This window comes from Pelobates fuscus, chromosome 1, assembly GCF_036172605.1.
Source record: "Pelobates fuscus isolate aPelFus1 chromosome 1, aPelFus1.pri, whole genome shotgun sequence".
Classification (NCBI taxonomy): Eukaryota; Metazoa; Chordata; class Amphibia; order Anura; family Pelobatidae; genus Pelobates; species Pelobates fuscus.
In genome coordinates, this window is record NC_086317.1 from 436,380,004 (window position 1) to 436,407,864 (window position 27,861).

A 27,861-nucleotide genomic window follows, 5' to 3' on the forward strand; every position below is an offset into this window, starting at 1 on the left:
AGAACAATTTCCCATCCCAGCTAACGGAGACACCTTTGGCCGTTGAGGCCATAGATGGTAGACCACTACTAGACCCTGTTATCTTTCGTGAGGCCATACCCATTGATTTAAATGTTGGTATCCTACACGTGGAGAATTTATCTCTTATGCTCATTTCGTCTCCTTCCGTTCCCATAGTTCTGGGGTACCCATGGTTGAAAAAACATAACCCTATTATCGATTGGGAGTTAGGAGAGATACTCTCGTGGGGACAGGGCTGCCAGGATCGGTGTTTGTGCAAGGTTTCTCCATTAGCTAATATTAACATACCGGAGAATCCTACTCAGTCCACAGAAAGACAAATACCAGACCTTTACCTAGACTTAAGGGCAGTGTTTGACAAGAAGAATGCCGATTCTTTGCCTCCACACAGGTCATTTGACTGTAAGATTAAGCTTCTACCCGGCACTATGCCTCCGAGGGGCCATGTATATCCTTTGTCTGTTCAGGAAAACTCGGTTCTAGAGGAGTATATTCGGGAGAATTTAGAAAAGGGATTCATGAGGAGGTCTTCTTCTCCGGCCGGGGCTGGGTTCTTTTTCATTAAGAAGAAGGATGGCACGCTGAGACCATGTATCGATTACCGAGGCTTGAATAAAATAACTGTCAGAAATGCCTATCCTATCCCACTGATTACCGAGTTATTTGATCGTCTTAAGGGCTCCAAAATCTTCACCAAGTTAGATCTCAGAGGGGCTTACAATTTGGTGAGAATCCAGCAAGGTCACGAGTGGATGACGGCATTCAATACCCGGTATGGCCATTACGAATACACTGTTATGCCATTTGGACTATGCAATGCGCCTGCAGTATTTCAAGATTTGATTAATGAGGTACTTAGGGAGTTTCAGCATGATTGTGTTATTGTTTACCTGGACGACATACTAATACACTCTAAGGCGATTGAGACTCACCATAGACAGGTCAGAAAGGTATTACACAAGCTGCTGCAACATGGTCTATATTGCAAATTGGAGAAGTGCAGTTTTGATCAGTCTCAGGTAGACTTTCTTGGATACGTGATTTCTGGGGAGGGTTTTAAAATGGATCCTGTAAAACTCCAATCTATTTTAGACTGGCCCTTGCCCAAAGGACTCAAAGCTATCCAAAGGTTTATTGGTTTTTCCAACTACTATAGGCGCTTCATTAAAGGATACTCCTCTATCATTGCGCCTATTACCAATATGACCAAACAAGGGGCTGATACTAAGTTCTGGTCTAAGGAAGCTCTTGGTGCTTTCAAGACTCTCAAGGAACTTTTTGCCTCGGCTCCCATTCTAGTCCATCCTGATACGACTCTGCCTTTCTTGCTTGAGGTCGATGCCTCTGAGACAGCAGTTGGGGCTGTTCTGTCTCAAAGGTTAGGGGTGGATAAACCGTTACACCCTTGTGGTTTCTTCTCTAAGAAATTTTCTGGGCCTGAGAGCAGATATGACATCGGGGAGAGGGAGCTGTTAGCAGTCATTAAAGCCTTAAAGGAGTGGAGACATTTGTTGGAGGGGACCCTACACCCTATTACGATTTTGACGGACCACAAGAACTTGTCCTATATTGGGGAGGCTAAGCGCTTATCCTCTAGACAAGCTCGTTGGTCCTTATTCCTGACTCACTTCAATTATGTAATGACATACAGACCTGGTTCTAAAAACTCTAAAGCCGATGCATTATCTCGCCAATATGAACCTTCTACTGTACCTGAACCAGTTCTTTCTTCTATAGTTCCGAAATGCAATATCATTGCTAATACGAATCTCAGGATTCATTCTCCATTACTGGCCGAGATCATTAAGTTGCAACATCTAGCACCTAAACAGACTCCTGCGGGCCGTCATTTCGTTCCTCCTGCTCTTCAACTGGAACTTTTACAGTGTTTACATAATAGCAAGATGGCGGGACATCCTGGTATTCGCAAAACTTACGCGTTGATCTCTAAGGACTTCTGGTGGCCTGCTTTACGGAGGGATATTGAGGAGTTCATCGCTGCATGTGAAGTTTGTACTAAAACCAAACAACCCCATACGCTTCCATGTGGATTCCTGCACCCCTTGGAGGTTCCAGAAAAACCATGGTCCTGTTTGGCCATGGACTTTATTGTCGATCTACCTATCTCTAAAAGACAGACTGTTATCCTCACCGTGGTTGACAGGTTTACTAAGATGGCACACTTCATTCCCCTGCCTAAACTCCCGTCTTCTCCCGAATTGGCAGAGATATTCGCTAAGGAGATTTTTCGCCTACATGGGATACCCTCTCAAATTGTATCGGACAGAGGCTCCCAATTTGTTTCCCGCTTTTGGAGGTCCTTCTGCTCTCAACTTGGTATTAAATTAAACTTTTCTTCTGCCTATCATCCTCAGTCTAACGGAGCTGCGGAACGTACCAACCAGAAAATTGAACAATATTTACGATGCTTTGTTTCTGAACACCAGGATGATTGGGTCGGTTTGATTCCTTGGGCGGAGTTTGCACACAACAATCTCGTTTGCGATTCTACTCATTCAAGCCCCTTCTTCATGAATTATGGTTTTCATCCGTCTATTCTTCCTTCGGATTCTCCTTCCCAGGGGGTGCCGTCGGTTGATGTTCATGTTGCCAATTTGAGGAAGTTGTGGGATCAAACTCGACAAATCCTTGTGCACAACTCTATGTTGGTTAAGAAACACGCTGATAAACGTAGAAGGGCGGCTCCGGTCTTTGTTCCAGGTGATAGGGTATGGCTGAGCACGAGGAACATCCGTTTAAAAGTGCCATCCATGAAGTTCGCTCCTCGTTATATTGGACCCTACAGGGTGCTGACCCGTATCAATCCAGTTGCGTATCGTTTAGCTCTTCCTAATACCTTACGCATCCCGAACTCGTTTCACGTTTCATTGCTGAAACCACTCATATGTAACAGATTGTCCTCCACAATAGCCCCTCCTCGCTCCGTTCAGGTGGAGGGTCAGGAGGAGTATGAGGTTAACTCTATTATTGATTCTCGAATCTCCCGGGGGAGAGTACAATATCTGGTTGATTGGAAGGGATATGGTCCTGAGGAGAGGAGTTGGGTACCTCAGGAGGATGTTCATGCTCCCCGTCTCCGCAGGGCGTATCACTCTCGCTTCCCATCTCGTCCCGGTTCATTCCGCCCGGTGGGCGTATCTGAGAGGGGGGGTACTGTCAGGGTACCTGTGGTCTCTACCTCCGAAAGAGGTAGAGACTTAGCTGTTCCTCCATCCAGATGGTCTGATGGCTCCCTTCCCCGTGGTCTATCCGGTCATGCTAGGCCGGCCGCGAGGGAGTGACTGCCTTTTACAGCATCTAGGCAGGAAGTAGTCATCAGGACACTCCCCCGGAACGACCTGTCAGTCAATTGCTGCAGGACCAATCAAGACGCCTTGGAGGCGTGGTTACTGCTCTGAACAGGGTATTTAACAGAGCTTCTTTCATTAGCTCATTGCCCTGTCGTGGTTCTAGCTTGTTCTAGTCACTCAGTGCTTGTGTATTCTATTATCCCTTTTGGTTTTGACCCGGCTTGTTTACCTTACTCTGCTTATCTCTGTTACCCTTGATTCGGCTTGTCTCTCGCTTACCTGTCTTCTGTTACCCTCGACCTCGGCTTGTCTTTGACCATTCTATACTGTACTACTTACGTTAGTCCAGCCATTCTAAGGTCCGGTATACGTATCTGGCTACTGTTTGTACTCTGCGTGTTGGATCCCTGTCCCGATCCTGACAATTCCCAATACCCAAACACAGTACAGCCCACAGGGTTTTACAGAACAACCAATCAATCCGTACAATACACACAGGCACTCCCACACAAAATCCTCCCCTCTGCCTGTGATATGATTACTGAACACAATGGTTAATCTCATTATAACAGGCAGAGGAATTCAGTTTTTACACAATATTTATAACTTCTAAAATATACATGTCACAAACATAAAACATACATTTTCATAATCAATCCATTCAGGGGAACAACATATTGAAGATGAGAAATGCCCCAGTGTTTGCAGATGACACAAAACTTTGTAAAGTAATAAAATGTGAGCAGGATATTGCCTTGCTGCAGAGGGATTTGGATAGATTGGGAGACTGGGCACTAAAATGGCAGATTAAATTTAACGTAGAAAAATGCAAAGTTATGCACTTCGGGGTTAAGAATGCACAAGCAATTTACACCCTAAATGGTAGTGAACTAGGGATAACCACACACGAGAAGGATTTGGGAATTGTTATAGACAACAAATTAGGTAGCAATATGCAATGTCAATCTGCCGTTGCTAAGCCAAGTAAGGTTTTGTCATTTATAAATAGGGGCATAAATTCTCGAGATGAAAATATTTTGCCTCTTTATAAATCGCTGGTAAGACCACACCTTGAATATGCTGTGCAATTTTGGGCACCTGTTCTAAAGAAGGATATCATGGCACTAGAAAAAGTGCAGAGACGAGCTACAAAATTGATAAAAGGAATGGAGCATTTTAGTTATGAAGAAAGGTTAAAAAATGTAAATCTCTTCAGTTTGGAAAACCGGCGCCTTAGAGGGGATATGATAACATTATACAAATATATTCGGGGCCAGTACAAACCATTATCTGGAAATCTATTCATAAACAGGGCTATACATAGGACACGAGGTCACACATTTAGGCTTGAAGAAAGGAGATTTCATCTAAGGCAAAGAAAAGTTTTTTTTACAGTAAGAGCAATAAGGATAAGGAATTCATTGCCGGAGGAGGTGGTTTTGTCAGAGTCTATACAGATGTTTAAATTGCAATTGGATAAATACTTGCAAAAACATAACATACAGGGATACAATTTCTAATTAGTGGGGTAATAGCTGCTTGATCCAAGGAGACATCTGACTGCTATTTTGGGGTCAAGAAGGAATTTTTTCCTAGTTTGTTGCAAAATTGGAAGCGCTTCAGACTGTTTTTTTTTTGCCATCTTTTGGATCAACAGCAAAAGCATATGTGAGGAAGGCTGAACTTGATGGACGCAAGTCTCTTTTCAGCTATGTAACTATGTAACTATGTAACTATATTAAAAAATGGCACGAATCAGACCAGGGGTTCAAAAGTCAGCAAAAGTATTTTTAAAACCCACAGCCAGCATGGCTTTCCGGCCCAAACCAGTTTCACAAAAGTCTGGCAGTGTCCCTGGGATAACACCCTGCTGGAGAACAATGGGGAGGGGAAGAGGAAGTGTCCAAAATGTTTCAGTATTTCCCTTCACTGTTGTTAAAAGGCCAGCACAGTACAATAAAGTACAATATGTCCACATGCAGTTCTTTAAAGGGTCCCATCTTCCCGGGACCATAATCACTGGGCAGGAGGCGAGCAAGCAGTCCCCTCCAGGAAACTGGGGCAGACTCTGGTGCAGGGTCCAGTCCGCTACAACAAGGTTACACAGCAGAAGCTACAACTCGATCACAAGTGGCTGCTTTCAAGGAGAGTGCTTCTACAGACTGACAGAAGATGAGAAATGCCCCAAGCTGATCTAATAGCATAATATCAGAACAACCAGGTTCTGGGCTACTTCTCCAGGGGGTTAAATCCCACAGCAATAAAGAGAGATGTCTGGAAAAGAATATGGAAGTTAATCCTAGGATATGGGTTTTCCCCCCATTCCTTTTAACCCGAGAATGCTGAGGAAATAGCAAAACAAAATTCCATTCATTACAATTCTCTCGTACTGGTAGTAGACCATGACTCTCTCTTCTCACCAGACTGACCAAGGAACCTCTATAAGAACTATCTAATAAATGTGATTTATAATTTTGCAATAATTCTCCCTCACTATCTTTATTGCTTACCTCTAGGTAAATACTGCAGTGGTAACCCTGAATAAGGGATATATAGTCATACTTAATATAGTTTATTGTTTCTGCCATTTATCCATGACAGCATTTTATAAACTCTCTTTGTACAACACTATTTAAAATACTGTTCACTATTTGGGGTGCGATCCCCTCCTATCATTTGACGAAGAAGGAGTTACCCTAAAGTTAATGCTGCCATGCATATTGAGTACATTTTCATTGTTCTTTTAGTGATTTCTCTGTCACTAATTGCTACAATTGTGATGGTATTTACAAGTGATATATATATATATATGATGTAATAAGTTCTTCCTGTGAAATGTTTATTTTCTGCTGTAGTGGTTATGGTACCAGGATTACCTTGGCGCTGTCTCACAGTAAGATGTCAAACCGTTTTAGTGCAATTTGACAACTTACCTATGTTTGTTACTGCATTCCCTATATCCGATCTTATTCAGCAAAAAAAAAATCTGGATTTCTCTATAGAACAGCTGAACACTCTCTGTGAATGACTGTGGTCCAGCATCGGCTGTCCGTTGCTCTATAAGATATCGGACTTTCCTTGTTGGAGAAGACAGGATACATATCTGGCACCTAGCAGGATCAGCAATGAATTTCATAATCAGTATAAATGTAAATAAATTCCTGGTGGAAAAGAATCTTACAATAAACCCATACCCGCATAGATCATCTTCTGTTACGTTTAATGAAAGTGATTTTTTTCTATACCTGGATTTTCTTAAAATTGGTAAAAGTACATTTAAACTTAAGTAAAAATTTTTGATATCTTTTTTTATTGAAAACATAGAATAAAAGGGTTGTTTTTAATCACTTTACTGTGATTGATCGAAAAAAAGAAAATGCTGTTTATTATAATAATGAACAAATGATCCTGATGATGTATTACAGGTGTGTAGAAACCAATGGCAAAATTACTAACAGCAGCACAGACAGTTACGGAGTAAAAAGGGTCACGAACAGTATTGAAGCTCGCTATCTTCTAGGCGAACATACCTGGTGTTGTGCCAGTAACAGTGTCGGCGAGGAATGCACTGAGGTTTACACTATAGGTAATAAACATGATTTTATCAGATCTGTCATATAAATTATCCATTAAGTGTTAATCAATAACAGACAGCCTAAATGTCCAATGAGCAAAGAGTGATTAAAACGTATTGTACTATAATTGTACATATTTTGTTATTTCACTATTTAACACCCACCATTACATTTATTTCTATCAGTAGCACAGTGATAAGTGATGCGGTTCTCTGTATTGTAGAAGAGATTCTACGATGGGCGTTAATAGATTGATTGTCATATTTCTATGATTTTACTATGGAAAATGTTCACCTTTTCCACAATATTGCCATCACTATAGTATTGCACAAATTAGCAGAAACACAAGATTTTGTTGGATCCTATATTGCTTTCCTAACCCAGGGTTAAGGGGCTGGGGAAGGGGCAAAAGAGATAGATAGAGGCTTTAACTAAACTCGTTAGATTTTAGTTGTGTCAACTAAAATCTACTTGAGATTGATTCGACTGAAACTAGACGAAAACTAATTTAGTATTTACTAAACAGTGATGTATTTATTTATTTTTATTTGCATTTGAGCAGTGGAGTGTCCTTTTAAGATTAGAATAATGTGAGTTACTTGAAAAATTGGAAGGAGTTTTTTTAAATTGTTATAAGACTTATATTTTGATTGTAACTGCTCCATATCTGCAATATTCTTTTTATTTTTTTTATTTTTTAAAGATCTTGGATCAAACAAACATGCGCCTGAAATATTACTGAAAATTGGAGAGCCTATTGTCATGCGATGTCGAGCTGTTTATGATACGTATAAGTTTCAAGTGATGTGGGAATTTAAAAATGAAGTAAGAAATATTTTAATACTCTTTCATTCGTTGGTAATCATGTTAGTCAGGCTGAAGGGATGAAGAAATATGAATGAGATATTCATCTATATATATCACACATAAACTTACAATATGCTGAAAACCTAACTTCTGTAAAGAAAAAAGTCCATGGCTTAAACTAATGATATTCTATATCTCAGGGCTGTTTTTTTTAATTATATGGACTATGATAAATAAAGCTGATTCAAAAATATGAATATGAGCAAAAAGTCAAAACTGTTATAAATCAAATGTTAAGCAATTACATGTACCTTGCACTCTCTTGCTAAAAGCCTTCAAAATAACTTAGAAGAAGATCTAGCAAACACAAAGATCATCCTTAGGGGTAAATTACAATCTACCATTTGTTATTTATTAACATATTAACAGCAGCTAATTAGCCATTAATGATATCGTAGTGATTATTACTACCCACCATTCCGATACATTGTATATTACGCTAAACACTTACGTTTTGGTATTAACAATCTTTCTTAAGAGCAGTCATTTACACTTTCAGGAAACCATGACACTTCAACTCTTAAAAGTCATTGTAAACACTTTTTTAACAATTAAACAATGCCCCAATGTTCCCAATATTCAGATTGAACACCACAAACAACGCCCTTGACTTTATAATGCAGCCACCTAGGTAAATTGTTAAAATATTCTAAAATGGTTTGACAAATTACTCTTTAAGGGTGCTAGGGTGTTTCTGGCACCATAGTTATGGCAGTGCGCTCTCATGGTTATGTTGCCAGGAGTGCCCTGATGCTCCTCCAATGTAAGAAGCCAAACCATTTTAGAATGGTTTAACTTCTTACCCAGGGTCTGCCGAACACCATCCTTCTCTTTCCCTAATGTCCTTAGAGAGCTGGAAGCTCTGTGTCTAGGCTAAGCCAGTGCATGTTGATGCTCTCAACCAATGAGCTAGCCCTGTGATGCAGAAGGTTTTGGTTCCCCTGGTTGGAGAGAGGAGGCAAGGAGTGGTGCCTGGCACCTTTCTAAAATGGTTTCACTTCTTACCATGTGATGCACCAGGAATCTCCTGGCACCATAATGACTACAGCTGGATGCGGTGGTTATGGTGCTTAGAGTACTCCTTCAATGACAAAAAAATCTTACTTCACGGCATGTACATGTACTCTTTTCACTAGATGATCTACAGATTGCACTCTTTAATGAGTACTTTTTTCAACTGTTTGCATTTGGATTCTTCATAGGTACAATGCTTTGAGGAAAACATGCATATTGGTCATAATTCTACGGTTAGAGTATCATTCATGTCTTCTCAGTCGGTGAGAAGTGAGGAAAGTGGAACATACACGTGTGTCTCAACATTTTCCCGCAATTCTGCAATAGTTACAGTCCTAGGTAATATTTTATAATAATATTGACATGGTGTTAACCGTTGAATGACATTCTGGACATTCAGGAAATATGGACTGTCAGAGCTGCAATATTTGAAGTGAAACTTAGCTGTAGACACATCTATTCTATTTATGTCTAAAATTTACCATTTTGCCTTCTTTCTCTAAGGTTGGGGTGGTCAAATCACCAGCTACCAGTCAGTCTCTTAGATATTATTGATAGATTGCACATTACTGTTATGCTTATATCAAGTTAGATTTTTAAAAGTTCTCCTGGGGCACAGAAACTCCAGAAATCATGTTTCCACAACTATCCCAGGGTTCCCAGCTTGTAATGGAAATGAGCACAGACAGGTATCATGTTTCAGACTTCAAACTTCATTTTTATAATTTTCTAATTGCACTGTAGAGATTTTTAATTGCCTCACCACAATCTTTTTGGTATCTAGCTCTCAGAGAAGCTTGACTTGTAGACCAGAACCAGCACCATGCTGATGAGACCTAGAAGGTCGAAACTGCAGTCCATGGCTGGTTTCTGGTCCTTTTGGATTGCAGCCCATGCTTATTAATTCAAAGCTGTATTTAAAACAATGTCCATTGCGAAGGGTACTCAATTGCATGTCAAGTTGGGAATTCTGGGATAGTTGTGGAAACATGATTTATTGAGTTTCTGTAAACAGGGAAGACCCCTCAAAGTCCAACTTGAGATATGCAGGTTATGCATAACAGTCATTTTTGTATTACAGTCTTTTTTTTTTGGTGCATACATACATCGCTTGTCCACACTTTACTAATCCAAACGACATTCTAATGTCCTTGCTGTATATCTAGTTAGGTAGATCAGTGAATCAATGTTCTTCTCACTCTTGGCATACAGCTATATGGCTTCTAGAGTTGTTCTCCATTTCTTCTCTCGCTAGCTAGTATGCTAGCTGTTTTTAATGAGGCCCTATCTACAATCCCAAAGACCACCATCACAAAGACCACAAGCTCATTTACGCCACAACACTTGTGGTCCATTAACAGCATGACTGACTAAGGTCAGACTGAAAGAGAAAGAATAATGCACACCATGTAGACTAAGTTTGGAAACCAAGATAACGTGAACACATGAAGAAGTTAGTAAGCTAGTTTAACTTCACAGAGGTGGAAAGATGAAGGATAGATCCTGTTATGAGGAAATACAAGGATATGCTCATGCCACAGGCTCTGGAAACAGTCAAGCAAAAGCTCGCAGCAATAGTAATCATAAAGAGCAGATACACCAGGGAAGCAGAGGCTAAGAGAATAAATGTCCTCTTTATCAAAGAACCATGCATGGTGTATCTACAGCTGCAGTGTAACAAAATATCCACCCTAGATCCAAACAAAACTGAGACTGAACAGTGCTGGTAAAACTTATGTGCAAAACAAGTATTACATAACATGAAATCCTAGTGGCTACTAAACATGAAAATCAACCACCGCATGTTGCCAGAACAAGAACCAGTAGCACTCTCCACCACCTGTCACCTGGGGAGGACCGCCTCTTTGCCTCCTGAATTACTACACTACTTGCTCTCTTGTCTGTATCTATGTAACTGTGTGTATATGACCTCCTGTCTCTGTGAATGAGATTTTGGGGACTGTCTGTCATTTAGCATGTGTATGTATGTATGTTTGTGAGAAAATATATAGGACCACCACCATGCTCTGTATGGGAGCATGTGATTATGTATCTATAGAAAGATATGAATAAGACTAGCTGTCTATATGTACACTAAGTACGTGTAAGAAAATGTTGGTTTGTCTGTCTATCTGTATGTATGCATGTATGTGTATGTATATGTATGTATTGAAGAGTGTGGCATGACCATATTTTTGTATGTATGGGAGAATGTAGGAATAACTATAGGTATGTATGCAAGAACGTGGGTATGTCTGTATATTTGGTATGGTGTAGGAATGACATCTTGTTGGTATGTGTGTGAGAATGCGGGTATGACTGTAGGCATGTATTTGAGTATGTGGGTATGACTGTAGGCATGTATTTGAGTATGTGGGTACGATTGTATGGGCCTGGAGCTTCAGCATGTTAGCCCCTGGGTTAATCAAGCCTTGTAAGGCTTAGTAAAGTCTTAATCTTACCCTGATACGCTTTTTCCATGTATTCAAAATTAACACAACTCAAATTGACACCTGAGTATTTCTAAAATGTTGTCATGTAATTTAAAATTGGCTTTTTTTTTCTTGTAGTAAATATTGTTTAATTGTTTTGCTTCACACAGATAATGGATTTATTGATATGAACACATCACAAGAAAAATATGACGTTAACATAAACAATGAACAATTTTGTTTGGTTGCATCATTTGAAGCGTGGCCTGCAGTGCGTTGCGCATGGAGTCATGGCTTGCATGTCTTTCCATGTAACCTCACGACTGGAAATGGCGTAAGGTAAAACATAGTAATATCTTTAATCAGTCTTGTCATCTAATGGATGTTTATATTACAAACGAGCTGAATTAACAAAAATGATCAACCTATATTTACATATGGACACATAGGGCTAAGCCATAGTGGGGGTTGGGTTAATGGAATTAAAAGTTAGAAAATTATTTTCCTATTACTTTACAGTTGTTTGCATTTCATATAAAAAAAAAAGCATAGATGGTATTGTATTCTCTACATCCATGCTTAAATAGTATCACAGTTGGGATTTTGCTGCTACTGAGTAAGAGTTGCTGAAGGTCTGGAGCCTCTATAGACTCTGTGACGGTTTCTGTTGATAGTCTTTTGTGAGAAATATCTCGCTTTATGCTCTTCACCTACTGTGTTCTAGAATGCTGTGTTGCACTGGAGCTGAATATGATGCCATTAACACAGGGACAGGCAACCTTTGGCAATCCAGATGTTGTGGACAACATTTCACATAATGATTTTAAAGCCATAATGCTGGCAAAGCATCAAGGGAGATGTAGTTCACAACATCTGGTTTGTTGAAGTCTGCCTACCCCTTGATTAAGAGAAGAACGTTCTTGCTCATTCAGTAGACCACTGAGTACTATAGTACCTGGATGCAGACTTAACCAGACATTGTTTAGTTAAATAGAAAAAGAAAGATAATAAAGGAAAACAATAGGCACATAAATCTTAGATTAAAACTCCACCACCTGAAAGACTAGCCATTGATTGTAAGCACTGTTTAAAGCTTTAGAAGATCACTTGTGAATCAAGATGGATTCATTTCAGGAGCTCGAGTCAGAGATGGCATGCACCCTTGTGAGACTTTAGACTCCTAAAAAGTGGAGAGCAGACATTTTTCATTTATATGGTTGGTGCTTAGCAATATACTGATTGAATATGCCTACAATTATCCTTGGTAATATTTTGTAGCTTTTGAGCAATACTCCCACCCACTCACTTAACCTACATAAAATCACTCCATTTGTCTCTGGAGGCAGATAAGATTCTGAGATTCTTAAAGTTAGTGGCTGACCCATAGGTTCCAGATTGTGTGCTTGAAATGATATTTAGGCTACAAACTAACTCTTGTTTTATGTAGTTGATATATTCCAACATTATTAGCTCTGCATAGTCTCTCCTAAGAGGTGTATAGCCCAGCAGGAGACAGATATAGGTGAGTAGGAATGTGCATGGGCAAAAATTCGGTTTGGAAATTCGGGTAAGTAAAAAAATTTGGCACTTCGGTTTGGTACTTCTGAAATTTGGAACTTCGTCTCTTCGGGACTTCAGCAATTCGGGACTTTGGCAATTTGGACATTCCTAAGCATCCCTCTCTTGTTGTGCCACTTTTCATAAATCAGATGCACTTTCCCACAACAACCACTTACACATCTGTAAGGCTCCCTAACACTAACCCCTAACCCTATCCCAATCCCTAACCCAACCTCTAACCCTAATTCTAACCCCTACCCCTAACACCTAGCCCTAACCACCACAACCACTTAATCTCCAAGATTAATTATTATTATTATTAATGCAGAATGTCTTTCTGAATGACACACGGTGAACTGCATGCTTCCCAATTTACCATATAGTCCAAACTAGTGGAAAAGGCAGAAATGTTTCCTCTGCTGTGAAATTCTATAACCAATAGATTAAATGAATCACACGATTTAAAGTATATTTATGAAAAGTCCTTACAATTTATCACCTTTGTGCTAATTAGCTTTAAATCAAACATTGATAAATGAGTCTACACCACATTTTTGTTATGATGACCAAAATCGCCAGGGTTTGCTCAAGAATTAATAATGCCCGGAACATTAATTAGAAAATAGAACCCTCTTCTACATTATGAAGCTTTAATTTAATGACCATCAGTATATGTCTATATAATCTAGAACTAGACTGTGTACCGTGCCCTCTCATGGTATCTGTGCGTTACTGTGTCTTTTAGCTTTGGTGTAAAACCTGGCTTTGTATTACAACCTGTGTTGGCTTCTCTGATTCAGCCTTATACTATTGAGTTTAAGCTTTTATTGTTTTCCTTATTTTTACCTGTTTTTATCTATTTTCACTATTTTAGAGCATTTCTACTTTAGGACCTCTATTGAGTTTTTTCCATTTTTTCAGCCAATTCAAGATTCCATTGTACGGCGCTACGCAATCTGATGGCGCTATATAAAGAATAAAATAATAATAATCTGAATGTTTCCCGTTTTCTTTAGTTGCTTACTCTATTATCCAACAGCTGTTTTAGCAGTAAGGTGTCCAACCAGAGTTTACAACTCTTCATTGTGTTAACTTGATGTCTGTATTACTTTTCTCCAAAGTTCGTGTTTCATCTTGTGATAATGAGACTATTGTAGTTCATTCTAGGTGATAATGCTTATCCATCTGCGAATGAAATGTAATCTAACATGTCGTTCTCATTCTAACAGCATATCTAAATATTGTGATCACAAACACATACCGGGAAACTATACATTCTACATAGAAAATGACGAAATGCGCCTAAACAAAACCTTTACGTTGAATATTCTGCGTGAGTATATCCGTCATTGTCATATGCTCTTTATGTTAATTATTGAATTTCCTTTGAAGATTACTGAGTCAATACATAAAATAGAACTTTTTATTACAGTCCTGTGAATCTGTTTGTATTTAAAAGACAATGCATGCATTATGCATGAGATGGCATTTCATTTATTGCGTGGTAGTACTGGATTAAATATTTCAATGAGTTTGAGGTATGCATTCACTTGTGCGTAGCAGCTGAAATCGTTTTTAAATGGAAATTGTATTTATATATTTATTTATTTTAGCTTCAACCTTGTTTTTAAATAGAGGTTTTTCTTTTACATTAACCGTCCGCTTGCAGAGTAGCATGGACTAGACTCCCAATGAAAGAGTGCTAGCTACCAAAGTAAGGGAGCGGCAAGTATGGTGAGGAAAGTTAGTAGGCTATGTTTCATGGAACAATTATGTTACTTAGCGATACAAAAATAATGCAGGGTCTAGTATTCGGATAATGGCGTAGTTTGAATTACACAGCTTAAAATAATAACAAGAGGGGCGTGGTCTGGCGCTGGACGGTGATGGCTGCCTAAATACAGAGCTCCGTCCCCAGATGCCCTAATACAGCTAAAATTAAGCGATAAATGCCATCCATGGGTCGCACCAAACGCTCCCAAATGACCCCCTCGACTCCTCGAACCCAGGGGGGACCCCCATCGGCCTCGATCAGGGGCTACCTTCAGACACCGGCAATATTGGCGGCAAGCCTCGAGGCCTCCAACATGGCGCCGGCATCTCCCAGCTCAAGTGTGTCGGAGGCGGAATCCGTACCGGCAAATGACACCCTGACACCGCTGACACCAGATTGGTATGCTCTGTTTGCCTCCTTACCTAAGAAAGAAGACTTTCAACAGATGGTGGAGGAGGTGAAGGGTACGCTTCAGGCCGAGGTCACCTCGATCCGCACGTCGATATCAACGCTGGAAACCCGCGTAACCGCTCTGGAAGACCAGAGGGCCCAGATACAAGGCCTGGAACCAGCTGCTGCCCGGCAACAAGCGGCGCAAATAACAGACATGCGCATGCATATAGAGGACCTTGACAACCGCAGCAGAAGAAATAACATAAGGGTGAGAGGCCTTAGGGAAACCCCTGAACAGGAAGACCTGAGAGGGATACTCACCCGGCTATTCAATAGGCTACTGGGCAGGCCACCGGAGGCACGGATGATAATAGACAGAGCGCACAGGGCCCTGCGCCCGCGCCCACCACCGGATGCACCGCCACGAGATGTGATTTGCAGACTACAAGATTACCAATTGAAATCGGATATAATGCAGAGGGCGCGAACGGAGAGAACATGGAGATTTGAAGGCCACATAGTAGAGCTGTTTAATGACCTGTCCCATCTCACACTCCAGACCCGAAGAGCGCTACGCCCGGTCACACTACTGCTGCAGCAAGAACATATCCGCTACCGATGGATGTTCCCGTTTGCCCTTTCGGCACGTAATAGGGGTAATACAGAAGCCACCATCCGCACACCTGACGACGTCCGCCCCTTCCTAGAGGCACTAGGGCTTCCAGACACACAGATCCAGAACTGGCTAAATTGCCCCTTAAACGAAAGGAACACGGGACAACCGGTGAACCGCAGATTGCAAGCAGAGGGGGTGAGTGGGACGGACTTCTCCTCACTCCCCCAGGCCAACCCGGAGAAATAGCCACCAGGATACAGGCGGCGGACTGGTAAATGGACTGTGACTACCCGAAAACTGGCAGGGACACTGGGACATTATGATTGATTAAAAAATGTGACTTACTATATGATTCCCCTTAAGACAAAATAAGTAATTGGCTTATGCACATTATGTAACCATCAGCACCTGCCACGCACCCCTATAAGACATTGGCGCCACCAACACCAGATTACATTACGCCTAACCGGCTGACATAGCTAATTTACCTCGAGACCCATCAGAGGCCTACACGGAGGGAGGGGGGGAGGGGGGAGGGGGAAAGAGGGGGAAAGAGGGGGGGAGGGGGGAGGGGGGGAGGGGGAGACGGGAGTGAGTACCATACATCGGAACCGGAGGAGTGGGAGGGAGAAGGAGGTTGGAAATGTCCATAGGGTGTTACTACTGCTGTTCACTTTTACAAAGAAAACTGTCAAATACCTGAAAATTTAAGAGGGGACAGATGAATCTAAACACTTAAATGGAAGTTGCTATGAGGGAAAGGAATTGACCTGACCAGACATGTTTTAGAGCGGTTCACGGAGGGGAGGTACAAACATACACAGCCCCCCCCAGCAGGGTTCTGAGAGGTGGAAAGAACAGGAAGGGAGCGGGATAGGAGCGCAATATCTAAACCCCCAGACCGCACACAAGAGGACGTGGGGGGTAGGGGACAGGAGGCACCAGATGACAAGACATCTCGGGATAAGCTGCCAAGCCACGCAAACGACACTATAATAATAAAAACACACGCAAAGGAGATGCAACCCAGGGGACCTACCAGGGAACACAGAAGCCAGCCCACGCAATACAAAACATTCTAACACCAACACTCAGCAGAACACCCTTAGAATGTACGCCAGCAGTGAGACTGAGGAGAAAAGGAGACTTCAGACTTAGTTAGCATAGTCAAGGGGCCTTCCGCCAAGAGGAGACACACAGGGAGACGGGGATGAGGGGGGGACAGAAGGGAGAGGGAGGACAGGAAGAGGAAAGGAGGAACGGAAGGGATACAGTTGTGGAGGGGATACAGTTGTATACTCAGGGAGAGCAATACGGACACCAGACGGTACCGGACGGACTGCTCCGAGACGAAATGACCACACTATCCATGGATGACACACTTAGGCAGAGATACGCCACAAGGGAACAGTTTTACCCACAGACCATAACCCAGTAGAAGGACACTCTGACTTCTCGAATCCGAAAGACAGGGCACGGGGGACGGACAACCATTACGGACAACACAGACACTACCCCACGGGCGTACTGCCGTATACCTGGACCTAAGTGTAGAGGAGGGACACACCTTAACCCCGACTCACACCGAAATTCAGAGGCACATAGCCCCTTTAAGGGTCATAGGGAGACGACACATTATTCGACAGACGCACCACAAAGGGACCCAGGGGGAGGCGAAGTAGACATAGAGGAGGAATCGGACTAGAGGCCTCTAGCGTCGCGCGACTGCACTTGGCGTCCCCCCTTTTCCCCCCCCCCACCTTTTTTTTTTTTTTTTTTTTATTGTCTCTCCTTCCCTTCCCCTCCTAACTCTGCCACGTCTTCCCTCACTTCCCCCCGCCTACTGCCACCTGGAGACGCAACCGAAACACAAGCCAGCCGGCAGGAAAATGCCGTGCAGCGCTCCCAGGGTTCAGAGGAGGGGAGGGACTGAGGAGGGTATGGTGGTTTACACCATAAACGCAAGGGGACTCAACTCCCCACAAAAGAGAGCAAGGGCACTCAGGGAACTCAGGGCGCTGAAAGTGTCGGTAGCCTTTTTTCAGGAGACCCACTTCGTAGACAATCAAGCACCCAGATTCTCCGACCGACGCTACCAACAGGGATTTTTTGCCAATAACCCTTCATCCAAAACCAAGGGCGTGGCGATTCTCTTCTCAACAGAGACACCCTTCCAGATGGAGGCGGAACAGAAAGAAAGCCAGGGAAGATACCTGTTCCTCAGGGTAACCATACACCAGACGAAATTTACCTTCGCAAATATTTACCTGCCGAACAAAGGACAGAAGATCTTCCTGAAAAAGGCACTGGAATCATTGGATCGCTTTGCAGAGGGCACGTTAGTATTGGGGGGGGACCTGAATGTCCCCTTGGTACCACAGATGGATACATCGTCCGGAACAACGACACTCCCAAGCCACATTATACGAGGCGTTAAAACCCTCCTCCATGAACACCAACTCATGGACTGTTGGCGCACACTAAACCACGACTCCAGAGACTACACGTACTATTCGACGGCGCATAAATCATACTAACGGATAGATTACCTCTTTCTGCAACATAGAACACTGGACAACCTCCTCTCCGCTAGGATACCACCGATGACGTGGTCGGACCACGCACCGGTGCTCATTACCATCAAACACCCGAGACCTAACCAGAAGCAGTGGATATGGAGACTAAACGAAACGCTACTCGAACAACCCGCAATACAAGCCGACATCCTTGAGAACCTGTCGGAGTTCTTCCGGACAAATTCCACACAAGGATCGAACCCAACTATGGTGTGGGAATCCCATAAATGTCTGATCAGAGGCCTCCTGATCCAACACGGCGCACGCCAAAAAAAGCTCCGCGCACAAGAAATATCGGAACTCATCACAAAAGTAGCAGACCTGGAAAGTGAACACAAAACTACGATGGATGACGAAACATACAAACGCCTGACGGCAGCTAGAGCGGATCTACAATCTAAACTCATGACTAAGATCCAATTCCAATTTAAGTTGGCCAGGAAATCATTTTACGAATACGGAAACAAGTGCAGCAAAATGCTCGCTAGAGCACTGAGAGCCAAACGACAAAAATGCTGGATACATTCAGTACGACAACGAAGCCCACCGGACCCCTAAGACAATAGCAGAAGCCTTTAGGAGATACTACACCGCGCTATATCAACTACCACCAATAGGAGGACACGAGGAAGGGGAGCTCCAGACCATAGGGGAGAGGCAGCGGGAATATGTGTCGCGCCACACTGTCTCCAAACTGACTGCGGAAGAGACAGATGCCCTAGAGGAGCCCATCACCATGGAGGAAATACTTGGGGCAATTAAGATCGCCAAAGCAGGGAAGAGTCCGGGCCCGGATGGATATACCGCCAAGTACTACAGGACATACGCACAAATCCTGGCACCACACCTCACGGCGGCACTCAACTCGATCAGAACAGGAGGCTACCTGGAACCAAACACACTCATGGCACACGTGATGGTGCTGCCAAAGGAGGGGAAAGACGGGAAGGACTGCGCCAACTATAGACCGATCTCCCTGTTGAACGTCGATCTGAAACTTTTCACAAAGGTTCTGGCGCTCCGCATCCAGCCACATTTGCCGGTCCTGATACACCCGGACCAGGTAGGATTCGTGCGAAACCGAGAGGCACGAGACAACACGGTGAAAGTGATTAACCTGGTGCACGCAGCTCAACGGCGTACTACCCCGGCGTTACTAATATCGACGGATGCGGAAAAGGCGTTCGACTGGGTAGATTGGTCCTTCCTCATGGAGACGCTGACGCAAGTGGGCTTCGGACCATATATGATGGCTTGGATCAGGGCTTTGTACAGGAACCCGGCGGCGCGGGTCCTGGTGAACGGCGTACTGTCCCAGCCTTTCGATATACGGAATGGGACGCGCCAGGGATGCCCCCTATCGCCCCTGTTGTTCGTCCTCAGCTTGGAACCGTTCTTAAATGCGATACGAGCCAACACGAAAATACGGGGCATAGAAGGGACATGGGGGGAAAGTAAAATATCGGCGTATGCCGATGACCTCCTATTCACGATTACGGAACCGCAGTCATCTCTTCAGGAGATCATGAAAGAATTTGGAATATACCGCAGTTACTAAAATTTGAACATAAATTACAGCAAATCTGAAATCCTGAACATAGGGTGTGGCTCCTGCACGGAAAGGAGGATTCGCTCAGCATTCCCCTTCCAATGGTGCACAGATGCCCTCGGATACCTGGGGGTACGCATACCAGAAAAACTATCCGACATATTCAAGCTCAACTTCATACCGCTCCTGGACAGGATCCTTAGGGACCTCCAACAATGGACACTTCCACATATCACATGGCTGGGGAGGATTAATGTACTGAAAATGAACGCCCTTCCGAGGCTCTTATACCTCCTACAGACATTACCGGTAGACGTCCCACGAGAGTTCTTAGACAAGGCTCGCAGAGCGTTTGTCCAGTACGTATGGGCAGGGAAGCAGGCGCGCCTGAACCATGGGATCCTGACACGTCCAAAGTTGAGGGGGGGGCTGGGACTGCCGGATCTGGCCAAATACCGGTGGGCGGTACATCTACAGAGGATAGTGGAGTGGACCCAGGCCCCACCAGGAAAGCTCTGGATAGCAATAGAGGGGAGCTTCTCATCAACCCCACTGACGGCGCTACCATGGGTGACGAAGGGGACGGAGGGAGTGATCCCGCGAGAATACCCAACTATTGTAGCCACGTTAGCCATTTGGAGGAAGCTGGCCAAGAGGAAAAATCTAGCGCCGGAGATATCCCCACTGTACCCCATAGCGGGGAACCCGCTTTTCCCACCGGCAGAGTCACCGCAGTTTTTGACAGCGCTGGGACTTCCGATAAAGTGTAGAATACACCATGTAAACACGGACAGCGGATTAAAACCCCTAGCGGACCTGCCAGCCCCGGACCCTCAAGGATTCCTGACCCAATACCGATACCACCAACTGAAGAGTTTCATTAACTCCATCCCTAACCCAGGATCGGCAACCAGGCCACTGACGGTCTATGAAACCATGTGCGACCAAGAGACCCACTGCATCTCGGAACTATACCAAATGATACTCCCAGACAGAACAGACAATGCCTTACCATACTATACCAGATACTGGGAAAAGGACATAGGACACCCCCTGATGGAAGACCAATGGCAAAACGTATTTGAAAACACCCATAAATCTTCGATTAGTACGAAATATCAAGACTCAGGGTACAAATTGCTGAGCCATTGGTATAGGACCCCCGAAAGATTTACAAGAGCGGGATGTCAATGTGAACCCGAATGCTGGAGATGTGGGAAGGAACTTGGCACTCAGTTCCACATATGGTGGCAATGCCAGAACATCCAACCCTTCTGGGAACAGGTACACAGAGCCGTCATCCAGATAACGGAGGCGGACATTGACCTCAAACCCGAGGTATACTTACTACATATCACGGAACTACCGCCTACGAGGTATAAAAAAAAACGTGATTCCGCACCTGATCAACGCGGTGCGCAGCCTTATCCCCAACCATTGGAAAAAGACGACAATCCCAACTATGAGGGACTGGATCGGACGGGTGGAAGACATTCGAGAAACCGAAGAGCTCATCATGACAGAGACAGACAGGGCCCAAAAATACCACCAAATCTGGTACCACTGGACGAGATGGCTGGCGGGGGTGGACGGGACGGAGAGACGAGGACCCACGGGGGCGGACGCGGGGCGGCAGGGAAGGGGGGACCGCCCAACTCCCCTGCCTCTACCTGGGGCTTCCCGGCCTATGGGATCTTCCTCCTCCCCGGCCCTGGGGGCGCGGGGAGGGGAGGAGGGCGGGCGCTGAGATAAGATGGGACCCCCTGACTGGAATCCACCCAAAGGAGACAGAAAAGCACATACACCAACAGACAGACAACACAACAGCTACTACCGGACGGACGAAAAGACCAGAACATACACCCCACAGGAGGGGAGGGGGGGGGGAAATCGGGAGACAACAAGGGGGGCGACGACCTGATAACCGGGGAAACTCCGCATAGCGCGAGATAGACCGTGACAGACGGGAGAACAGGGGAAAAGTCGCCCAGACCCGCCCACAGAAAAAGAAAGTGGATTAGCACACTCTAGGAAAAGGAGGCATAGGTTATACCTCACAGGTCAGATAGTATTTAAGTTAGCGTTATCGTTATAGACTACAAAGATGAACAGAAATAGAGGAGTAAAGGAAAGAATAGAAGATTAAACAGGTAGCTCACAAGCACACCTAGTGGAAACAAACAGAAATAACAGGGGCCAAAGGCCAAAAGGGGGAGCAGAACCAAGGAACTCGGGCCGCTGGGCCGCACTCATAAATACAGAAAAAAGTCCAGGGTCTAAGACAGGGGGGAGGGGAAACTAGAGAAGGGAGGGAAACACATAAGACTCAAACTCACATCAGGAGAAGACCTGGATCAGTATTGGAGCACAGATTTTACCTAAGGGTAACCAGGGGTATAAGGGAACGAAGAGGTGAGAAGCACTCCCAAGGGCAATACAGCAACGCACATACTTACCTCTCATCACGAGAATCACTACCAAAGCAATGAAACACAACTGACTTAGGGCACACATAGCCCGTCCCACTAAAGCAATAAGAATAATTATAGAAAGCATGAGAAATAAACTAAAAGAGGCAAGCAACACTGTGGGCATACTTGTAATATTATGAGGGCCTGATACAATTTCACGATAAGATAACTAAACCTCACCGCATTAGGAAAACACATAAGCATTACACGGGACCTGAGTAGATATATACCACGTTGATGATGTTAACGCTTGCTTCATTTTCGTTACCTGTACCAATCACTGATTTTGGTTACCAGGCCCTGTGAGGCCACATTGTTATTTTTGGTTACAGAGACCTGCGAGTCTCACATATGCTGAGACCATATGCTGTTACAAAACTCAATAAAGCATTTGAAATACTAAAATAATAACAAAAAAAGGTTATTGTAAAAATCTGAAATTTATTCAAAGCCTTACTTTGCAAAATGTCATGATGTTAAGTTTTAGTGTGGCAAATATATTAATGGGAACATTAATGGTTTGGTATTTTACCTGGAAGGAACAATGAAATCTGTGCTTCCAGTAACAAAGGTCTTTCTTACCTTACCAACACATTCCTTCAAGAAGTTTAAAACTATAAGTAATGTGACATAGCAGAATATAAGGGAATAACGAGGCTGGTTGGCCAAACAGAGATGCAAATTTCACCTCTCAGGTCCATATGGACGAAAAGTTCAAAGCTGCTTCAATGAGTATTGGGACTGAGTAAACCTACTGAGACCCTATTTATATTGATTCACCAATTTCATATGTTGCATTTTAAACATAACAGTTAGATTGTTCATTTGTACCATCATCCATCACTAAATAAATTAGTCCCCATTCCACTATGCAATGTTATGCAAAATACTACAATTTGTGTTGTACTCTCTCCCCATTCACTAGTTCTTCCAGAAGCATAAAACGTTACCGTCTTTATTTATACAGTAGCTACGGTAAAAATATTCTAGCCCCGATAGTTTAAGTACATACTACCAAAGTATCCCTATTTACGAGGGACAGTCCCTATTTTGGGTTCAAATCTATCCATAACTCTTCTCTATCCCAATGCCCATATTTTATAGTAGCGGAGTATTCTTGAATGTTTACTGAGTTCCATGTCAATAACACAGTAATGTTTCTTTAAACTACAATAAATGTCTTTAGGAAAACAGCCAGTATAAACAAGACACTTTGTTCTTGTTCTAAGTTACATTTTATTTGAAAAATTGCCATTAGTAAGTCACTTAAAAGTTCTCAGAACAGCTCTGCCCCAGGCCACTCCCCAGCTCACACCCCTAAAAGTAAAGTAGTGTAGTGTAGGGAGGTATGTCAGCTTTTAATATTTTTGTTTTCTTATATCATGATTTTAATTTGGTAGAAATTTGATGAAAATCATTGTCGCCTTATTATTATTATTATTATTTTCTTTACATCTGTTAGCTAGCTTGAAGCAATTTATGGGAAATATTTAATTTGGTTTAACCCCTTAAGGACCAAACTTCTGGAATAAAAGGGAATCATGACATGTCACACATGTCATGTGTCCTTAAGGGGTTAAAACAATCATCAATGTAAAATACTCGGGGTTTTTTTTACATCAGAAAGGATATTTATTGAAGTGTATTCCATTATCAACTTATTTCAGAAAAGCCTGAGGTTTATGCAACGGTGATGGGAGATGATATCACTTGTGTTGCCTACGGTTACCCTGTTCCAATTTGGATCTGGAAAAGAGCTACTGATAGCGATCTCAAGTAAGTTTGTACCTACTTGTAGTTAAATCATGACGAGTAAACAATCTGGGACCACTCTGAGAACTGGGACTCATGCTGATTTCAATTTTTTTCTTCTTGTGACAAGCTACCAGCTCATCACCTAATATACTACTCAGTGGATGTTAGTACTGTATTCCTCTCTTGCAACTGTCTGTCATTAGTCTAATACTATTCTTACCTTTTGTGTCACTTTACCCCACTCCCTCTAGCATGTAAGCTCATTGAGCAGGACCCTCAACCCCTCTGTTCCTGTGTGTCCAACTTGTCTGGTTACAACTACATGTCTGTTCGTCCACCCACTGTAAAGAGCTGCAGAATTTGTTGGTGCTATATAAATAACAACATAATAATAATAATAATAATACTCAATGCTTGTTATAAAGTATTATTTTTTATGATCATTATTTCGTGGTTTGTATTCTGGTTTTGTGATTGTTGTTTTTTTTAAATAATCAGAGCAATATGCATTTCTGTTTCAGTTTAAAATAAAAGACACAGAGCAAAATCACAATACACGTTAAATAGTTCTGCTGATAAAACTGAAATAATAAAGACTAAACTGTCATCTTTGTCTGAGGATACATATTATTGAAAGAAAAATATATTTTTTTTTAAAATGAAAATCTAAAAGCTTACATGAGCCATTATGCTATTTTATATAGTCTATACTTTTATATAGAGTAAAAGTGACTTACGGTGTACTTGTAAATTTATCTCATATTAATAATGTTGTTTTTTGAAGTTGCACAGAACATATCTTACATGGAATAACATATGGGCCAATAATAAGAACATCTCACTTATGGGAAGTCAGAAGCAGTCTGGACACTAAGAATCATACCCAGTCATTACATATCTGCTGCTGTGCCAACAACTCTGCTGGGATATCTTGTGAAACTACATATTTCAAAAGTCTTGGTAAGAACCACTATTATATTGGACAATTTATCTAACAGTACTTTGTGATTTAGAACATCAGTGTAAGAAAGTATCTCATTTCTGAAGTTTGGTCCCCTAACTATTTTTCCTATAAACTTTTTAAATTAAAAAAATAAATGGATACCATTTAATAAAGATTGCGCCTCTGCTATGTTACACTTAAAAAAAATGAAATAAAATAGTTTTTTCTTTTATTTATACCCTAGGTGGTGATATGTATTAATTATTGGTGTTCTGTAGTTTGGTGGGATTGCAGGATAAAACTTACCAGGAAAGGTTAAAGGATCTTAACATGTATAGCTTGGAGGAAAGACGAGACAGGAGGGATAATATGATAGAAACATTTAAATACATAAAGGGCATCAACACAGTAAAGGAGGAGACTATATTTAAAGAAGAAAAACTACCACAACAAGAGGACATAGTCTTAAATTAGAGGGGCACAGGTTTAAAAATAATATCAGGAAGTAATACTTTACTGAGAGGGTAGTGGATGCAAGGAATAGCCTTCCAGCTGAAGTGGTAGAGGTTAACACAGTGAGGGAGTTTAAGCATGTGTGGGATAGGCATACGGCTATCCAAGCTATAAGATAAGGCCAGGGACTAATGAAAGTATTTTAAAGAATTGGGCAGACTAGATGGGCTGAATGGTTCTTATCTGCTGCCACATTCTATGTTTCTAAGTTTTACATAGTGGGTTTTACGTTGGGTGTCTATAGTTAAATAATCTCATACTCCTTATCCCTAATTCAGAATGTGGTTTTGATCATGGATGATCCTTAAGAGCTGAGATGTTTGATGAGGCAATGGAACTACTATAAATATAGTTGGTCAGTTACTTTTGTGTGGGCATTGGCATGATAGGATAACACTCTGCTAAAATCCGGTCATTGCTTTCCTGAACAACATTTCAGTAGATTAACAGTAGATTATTTCAGTAGGTTAACAGTTTATTTATTTAATAGTCCCACTGTGGGGGCACAGGGTGGTAGACAGTCGTCTGTCCACCACCCGTTCTTTAAATGGAAGCCCCCACTCGATGCCGACAGTTATGGGCACTGGGAGTTTAGGTTGGCAATGGCCCAGTTGCTAGTCTTTTATGACAGCTGGCAGCCACTATGGGTATGGGGGAGTTATAAACCCTCAATTGCGCAAAAGTGGGGGGCATATTGACCACCATAGGCTTTGTTTTTTTTAATTCAAAAAATTTAGCTCAGATGAACCCAAAAATCTTACAATGCACAAGTCTATGGAATTTCTTTAAGTTAACCTAGAGATGTAGCTTTGAACACCACAAAAAGCACAGCCCAGATTTACACATACCGTCTAAATTTTCATCAATTAATTTTACTGAAGTACCTTCATAAGTAAATTTTACTGAAGTTATGACTAAATATATTTGTAACATATACATACCTGAAAATGTACATATTCTATCAGACAGCTGTTTATTCTTGTTATGAAGACGAGGAAGTGGATTTGATAAATGGAGCTTTGTGAAGCAATCCACATGGAGTACTCAGTTGCCTAAATAGAGGTGGTCTTGTCTGTGACATGGGTAGAATTTGCGAATTTGAGATGGTATTTGGGTGGGAAGTGTGTGGAGCCACACGTGTCTTCATTTCCAGGAGAAATTGTGTTTTTTTCCAGACTGCTAGCTGATTCGGATGAAACATAGAAAGTATCCAATATGTACAAATAGCTAGCATGTTGTGTTACATCTTTCTTTATCACATTATTTGTGGGTATATGCTTTTTAATCCCCTCCTCGATGGATGGCATGTCACTGTGTTCTCATTAGTTTTTCCTAACCTTTTTTATTTAGAGGTTAACGATTACCAAATTATATAAAATGTTTTTGCTTTCTTTTAACTTTGTTGGATATATTTTTAGACATATAATTTTGTTTATCCTTTTTATATATTTTGCAGAGGTGAAATCTTTCCAAATGGATGAAAATAAGTTTATTTTGCCTCTATCAGTTGGCAGTTTTCTTGTCATTTTCATCATCGTGGTTTTCAAGAAGTGCCAAAAGGTAACGTAAATCCGGCATTAAAATTATTAATCAATAACATTTGTCTAGCTGTTCCCTATTTGCTGATTGTATTCTCTTTTTGGAAACAGCAACACAAGTATGAAAGAAAGCTACAAATGATACAATTTGTTGGACCTTCCGATAATGAATACATTTACATTGATTTCAGTGTGTTGGAATATGATTTAAAATGGGAGTTTCCAAGAGAAAATCTGGAGTTTGGTGAGACCTTAGTGACTTGTTTGATCCAATATTAAAGTCATTAATTAGCCAGTTCACTCTGGTGAAGTGACATTATATTAAATAGCCACGTGTGGTGTTCCTCAAGGTTCCATTCTCGCCCCCCTACTATTCACATTGTTTATAAATGATCTGCCTAATGTCTGCAAATCCTCAAATGTACACATGTACGCAGACAACATGTAATCTATGCGAGCAAATCCGATCTACTGCAGCTTGAGGCTGTGCTCCAAGACCAGTTTACAGAGGTAGAAAAGTGGATCACAAAAAACAAACTCTTCCTAAACACTGACAAAACGGTCACAATGATCTTTGGAACAGTACCTAAATTACACAAATTACACAATTCCCATCTATCCATCAAAACAAAATCAAATAGCACACTGACCGCAGCCCACTCTTTCAAATACTTGGGTATGTTGTTAGACCCCAATCTAACTTTTGGCCTCCATATAGAAAAACTTGCATCTAAACCAGTGGTAGTCAACCTTTTTCTACCTACCACCCATTAATGCATCTTTCTTGATGGAAAAATGTCCTTACCGCGCACAAGTTTTTGTGCAAGTGTGGAATATTTTTGAGAAAGGAGGGTGTTTTAAAAAAAATAAATGTACGTACATTTATCTTTTTATTTCTACTTAATGCATGTTTATAATGTTTTTAACTTTATAAAGTTTAATGAGAAAACAAT

General features: G+C 42.0%; 1 protein-coding gene across 1 annotated transcript in view; it reads left to right on the plus strand.

The window, feature by feature from the left end:
* Positions 1-27,861, plus strand: part of FLT3 (fms related receptor tyrosine kinase 3) — a 111,302-nt gene that overhangs the window by 56,177 nt on the left and 27,264 nt on the right. Inside the window, exons 6-14 of the mRNA XM_063439292.1 lie at positions 6,758-6,918; positions 7,611-7,732; positions 8,977-9,127; positions 11,391-11,559; positions 14,010-14,113; positions 23,827-23,935; positions 24,699-24,874; positions 26,827-26,930; positions 27,020-27,152. Coding sequence (XP_063295362.1) covers positions 6,758-6,918; positions 7,611-7,732; positions 8,977-9,127; positions 11,391-11,559; positions 14,010-14,113; positions 23,827-23,935; positions 24,699-24,874; positions 26,827-26,930; positions 27,020-27,152 — 1,229 coding nt within the window. The remainder of the gene's footprint in view (positions 1-6,757; positions 6,919-7,610; positions 7,733-8,976; positions 9,128-11,390; positions 11,560-14,009; positions 14,114-23,826; positions 23,936-24,698; positions 24,875-26,826; positions 26,931-27,019; positions 27,153-27,861) is intronic.